Source organism: Anguilla rostrata, chromosome 7 (assembly GCF_018555375.3).
Source record: "Anguilla rostrata isolate EN2019 chromosome 7, ASM1855537v3, whole genome shotgun sequence".
Lineage (NCBI taxonomy): Eukaryota > Metazoa > Chordata > Actinopteri > Anguilliformes > Anguillidae > Anguilla > Anguilla rostrata.
Genome location: NC_057939.1, coordinates 48,817,084 through 48,822,366, shown reverse-complemented (window position 1 = coordinate 48,822,366; position 5,283 = coordinate 48,817,084). Strand labels below are relative to the sequence as shown.

At 37.1% G+C, this 5,283-nt stretch overlaps 1 protein-coding gene across 2 annotated transcripts in view; it reads right to left on the bottom strand.

Annotated features, from left to right (window-relative positions):
- Positions 1–992: 992 nt before the first annotated feature.
- Positions 993–5,283, bottom strand: part of strip2 (striatin interacting protein 2) — a 34,511-nt gene continuing 30,220 nt past the window's right edge. For both annotated transcript variants that reach the window (XM_064344846.1, XM_064344847.1), the window contains one exon: positions 993–5,283. This exon is cut by the window's right edge and continues 144 nt beyond it. In XM_064344846.1, the coding sequence (XP_064200916.1) occupies positions 5,177–5,283 (107 nt within the window). In that variant the 3' untranslated portion in view covers positions 993–5,176.

Below are 5,283 nucleotides of genomic sequence, written 5' to 3'. Positions count from 1 at the left end.
CGTGTGTCGCCGCACGAACAGTCGCAATGTGGTCCGTTGACAGTAGCTGAAATTAAACCGTAGGATTATCGCATCGTATCAATTTATAATGATCCTGTTAAATTTACAATTGTCATGCATATTATTGGCATGCATATTATTATTCCAAATATTTGGGGTGAATTATAGCTGAACTAATAGCCTACTGAATGTAGTCTGATATACTTAATTTTATTCTGAAAGGCATGCAATTGTAATAGAGCGTAATGTAATGCATGTCCTATCTAATAATTAAACAATTGTATATATAGTCTTGAGGGCAAGTTCACATTCTACTTTTTGACTAGGCCTACATCAGGGACATTTTTAAAGCTCATAAATTCCCTCAAACACTGTTGGACAGGCCAGTTGTATTAAAGTGCAGCTTTCTACTTCCTAAGGATCACAAGTTTGACATTGCATAAATTAAGCAGGTTTAGAACAGTCACCTTGCATTAATAACTAATGTTTTTAGACTGTTCTGATTGGAAATGGTTGTGTGCTCCATCTGCCAATGGTAACATTGCTTTAGAAAAGAAGATACAATAGAAATAAATTAATATATACATTTTCTCACCCTCCCCAATGTGTTCAATTTTGAGATGCTTCTATTCCAGGGGACACAGTGCTGTGGATGAGATTGTTGCGCAGACTGAATATGACTATATGTATATTATATTATATATATAGTATTATATAGATATATATTTTAGTATAAATAGACTTTAGGACAGCTGGAACAGAGAACAGCCATAGATCTAATCAGCATATAATTTTTCTGTGAATTTGACATTTTGTGTGAAATTACCGCACAATTTTTGAAAATTATGTTTTGGTATTGGAACACCCACAGTTGTAGTTAGGGTCTTAAAATATGTACTTATAATTAAGAATTCTTAAGCTATCTCAGCATGAGGTAAACACTGAAGTTAAAGGCAGTTAAAATGTCAAACAAGAGCAGGACACAAAAAATAAATTGTTATCTAAAACATTTAACTCTTTATTTGAAGTTCTTTAAAAGGAAAACCTTCTGCATTTTTTCATCTCTCAACAGAATTGTTCTGTCTAAATTTGTGATTGCACATTACCCTGAAAAACAAAGAGATAACTACTCTATACACAGACACGATAATTCCAAGCTGCATGTTTGATTATTACAGCAGAAACACAAGGCAGCAATATTTCCACAATGCAGAAATTTTAGAGCAAACACTAACTGTGCCGACAACATATTTAAAACGTCACATATCCATACAATTACAGGTTTAATACATTGTAAAAACACCCTGTTGTTGCTTCTAAACAAGCCCTGAATAAGGTCATCTAAAGCTGGAGGGTTAAAAAGAGCAACAGAAAAAAAATATATTATTTGGATTATTTTGGCACTGGAAGCAAAGATTCCCATAGACTGCAAAACATTATTAAAACAAACATATCTCTGTCAGAGAATCGGAAAATAGCACCAGACATGCCCAAGTCTCACCTATGTTTGCAAACTCACTTTCTGATCAGGACTAATCACTGTCATCCGGATAGATCACATTTTTGGAGACAAAGCAATAGAGAGAGAGAGAGGAAAAGTAGAAGAGAGTGAGGGAGAGGAAGCAGATGGGTTCCATTTGTGCTCTAGTTAATGAAGTACACGTTCATAAGAGATCCTATATGGTGCCCAGCTTATTAAATGTAGTTGCCGTGAGACTTTGAAACAGAGGAAAAACCCACCATACCAAATGCTCTCCTCTTGGTTCTCTGCAGCACTATGGCCCTGAACACGTTTGATCGTAACTTTATTGCATATATCAAAATAAATATCCTTTCAAAATATTGCCAGTTTCCAAAAAGGAGTGTGCCAATAATTCCTGGTATAATACCCAGAGCAGTCTTGTGCTTTGTATTTCAGATAAGTGCTCACATTCAAATGAGATCTAACACTTACTAACTCACAATTCTGCTTCACACATACCTAAGTGACAAGGTGTACGACAACTTTCACATAATGAACTGTTAGTATTGCTGTAAAGTTTTATTTATTCCTTTCAACAATTTCCTACATTGCCGTTTTCTGAGCCTGTTCTGTGTGAAAGCACAGTATATTATGGCAAAGTGGGAAAACACCCATTTTAAATTAAATATACAATAACAGAAGAAGATATGAAAAGCAATTTGTTCCGTTTTCATGTTTTATAAAAAATGCCTGTTTTGAACCAAGTATTTTCAAACTTTTTGGAGTATTCAATGACTATGTGCCTTTGGCTGTGTCCCTGCTTTCACCGACCAAAAACCACTAGTACGTCCTTTTCGTCCAAATGCAGGAGTTTTTAATAATATAAATGTCGGTGAAATATCAACAGTTTGCCACAATATGCACAGTGTATTTAGGACTGACTTAAAGCCTTGGATATCCAGCTCACTAGTAACGTTACTTGAGAAGGTTTGCCTTGACAAGAGTGGCTGGTGCTGGAAAAGTGATATTTTGTGCACCGTTCCCTCTAAAATGAACCTGGCATTGTGGTTACCTGCCTCTTTCAAGAGGAAAGAGTGTTGTTAGAGCCACATAAGACTATACATCAGTTCTGATTGGCTAAAAGACCCATCTATATGGCAGTTCTGATTGGCCCATCATGACAACACTCTTATAATCTTGTTATGGCAACACCAGATATCCTAAGGCAGTATAATATTAATGACCTCAATAATCAATTATAATGGCATCTGCACATCAAAATCTATTCTTCCAGCACTGTCTGAAAATGGATTTTCTGCAGCTTGAACTCAACAGTCAAATAAATCGTTTGGTACCTTTTAGGGGAAAAAACCCCAAACATTTCAACAGTCTGTCTGGCCTTTGTGCGGCAATTTGACCATTTTAAGTAAAAGTAAAATCTGAAAAAGTTTTTTGGTACAACAGACAACAGTTACAGTTTTTTCCATTTACCCAAAGTACCCTGTACAGAAAAATTCTAAAAAATATAAAAACTGGTACATTAGCTTCCAAAGTAGAATGGGCAGTCTTCAAAGTTGGAGAAAAACTTTAGAGGGTACCAACCACTGTTCTCTGAAATATTAGCAGTAGTTCAACTTAAATGTATTATTTAAAGTACCTTATTTAAAGTACCTTATCTTGCAATTATTTTGTAGAGATTTGTAGAAAAAAAAATATTTGCAAACAAATCAAACAGCAAAAGTGTCTAGCAAGACATGACAATCACACACCATATAGAATGCTCTTCCTTGGTTCAGTTTCTCATAAAACCCTTCTGAGCATCCTTTTAACTAGCGCCCACACACAGTTAAGCAGTCAGGATAAAGAATTTGGCAATAATATTTAAAACATCTGTCAAAAGCTTTTAATATTAATATTATATAATAACTATTCAGTGGGAGGTGAATGTACAGGGCCTTGTGTGTTCTAAGCCCTGACAAAAAAAAGAAAAAAAAGAGGATTGAATAGAGAAAATTCTGTTCACACCCTGGGAGAATGTTCTCTGGAAAGTCTCTGCTTGCCGGGTTTAATTACACAGCCTTGGGTTTTGACCTGCTTTCCACGGAACTGCATTCATTTCTCTAAAAAAAAAAAAAAAACAGAGGGGGAAAAAAAGAAAAAGAAAAAAGATGTAGCAGCACCAAACCGTGCCTGAATAAGCCGTATTCAGGCGAGGAGGGAAGTGGTATTCACCAAGGGCACCTGCGTCTGTTGAGTCCAAAGCTCACATAATGTGTTATTACTCCGCTCGGCTGTGAGATGTTGTCTGAGCAATGGGTTTGAGACACTGAACAGCAGTCCTTGGGAAAGAGAACATAAAACACAAAGTCCTCTCATGTGCACTGATTTCTTTGTTTTTTTTGTTTGTTTTGTTATATAACCCTGTTACATGGCCCTTCATTTTCCCCCAGACGGCAGGTAAGAACTGAGTTCAGTCTTTGGAACAAAGGCCCTCCAATTTTAGGGGCAAACACCTCACCGAGCCAGGCACCTTTGGGCTGTGAGAATGACTGATTCATTTAAATACTCGGGCAAGAATGTGTGTGCTGTTACCGCATGGAAAGTTATTGCGTGTGCAAGTCAATTATTGTCATTCGTGTCATAGTCAAAATTAAGTTCAAGACTAATTTCACTTTTGGGAATTGTCCGAAATGAAAAGCCTAGTTTCTTAACGCTCATTTCGTTGATGCTGATGCTAACTGTAACACTGTAAATGTTTACACATGCAGCTGGTGACCGTGACCCAAACGAGCCGCTGCTATTTATCAGAGTAATGGCACCTAATTTCAACAACAGAGTATACGCATTTCTAATCCAGTGAACGGCTGACTCATTTTTCCATGGCAAATCGCACTACGATTGCTAATAGGCATTATGCGTCATCATTAACGCTAAAAGCACAGTGAGCATATTGGGTTCAAATAAGTACTATACTATAAAACAAAAATAACCACTACGAATTACTTCAATTTACAGCTATTTACATAAATCTTTCAGAAATTAATTGCTCCAGTAGGATGGTTCATAACAATTATAGAATACAGTGCCTCACGTTCTCATGAAGAGCCCACACAGCAGTCTCAGGCACTAGCTGTGAGTAAAAGAAAAATAATGATCATTTATCTGCCCACCAATGCACTTTAACTTTAAACCTCGCTTAAACCTCAGGTCATTCGTCCATCATTCTTTACTAAACAGAATGAACTATTTACCTGAAAAGGGTATGTCAGCTTATTTCAATAACAGGTGAAATGCAATAGCACAAAAAAAAAAAAAAAGTTTTTGAACTAATCGAGTGTGCTGGTTGGTTCTGGGAGACTGACGCAAGAGTCATCTTTACATGTGGCAGTTGGACAAACACAAGCCTGAGCTGTTTGATAATCTAACCATTGAAGATACTGTAAAATCGTAGACATGAATACTCTAACTCTGATGTATTTTTTATGTCATATTGGCATTATGGAAGATGGTACAAAAAAAAGTAAAAAAATGTAAAAACTTTTTTACAGCATAAATATTGGTTATATACATGAGGACAAGCGTAGCAGGCACACGTTGTGTGGTGTTCATGTGGACTGCTGGTCTCAGATTCAGATGTGCAACAGCTGGTTGCCCCGCCCACATAAACAGTACCTACTGTACCTAGGGAGATAGTCCCGCCTCCCAACTTACTCCTCATTGGGCCTGCAATAGCTCCTCCCACTGGATGGGCTGGGAGAACACCTCCCTCTCCAGCCACATCTCGTAGCTGAAGTGGAAGTCCTCCGGAAGCTCCACGCGCT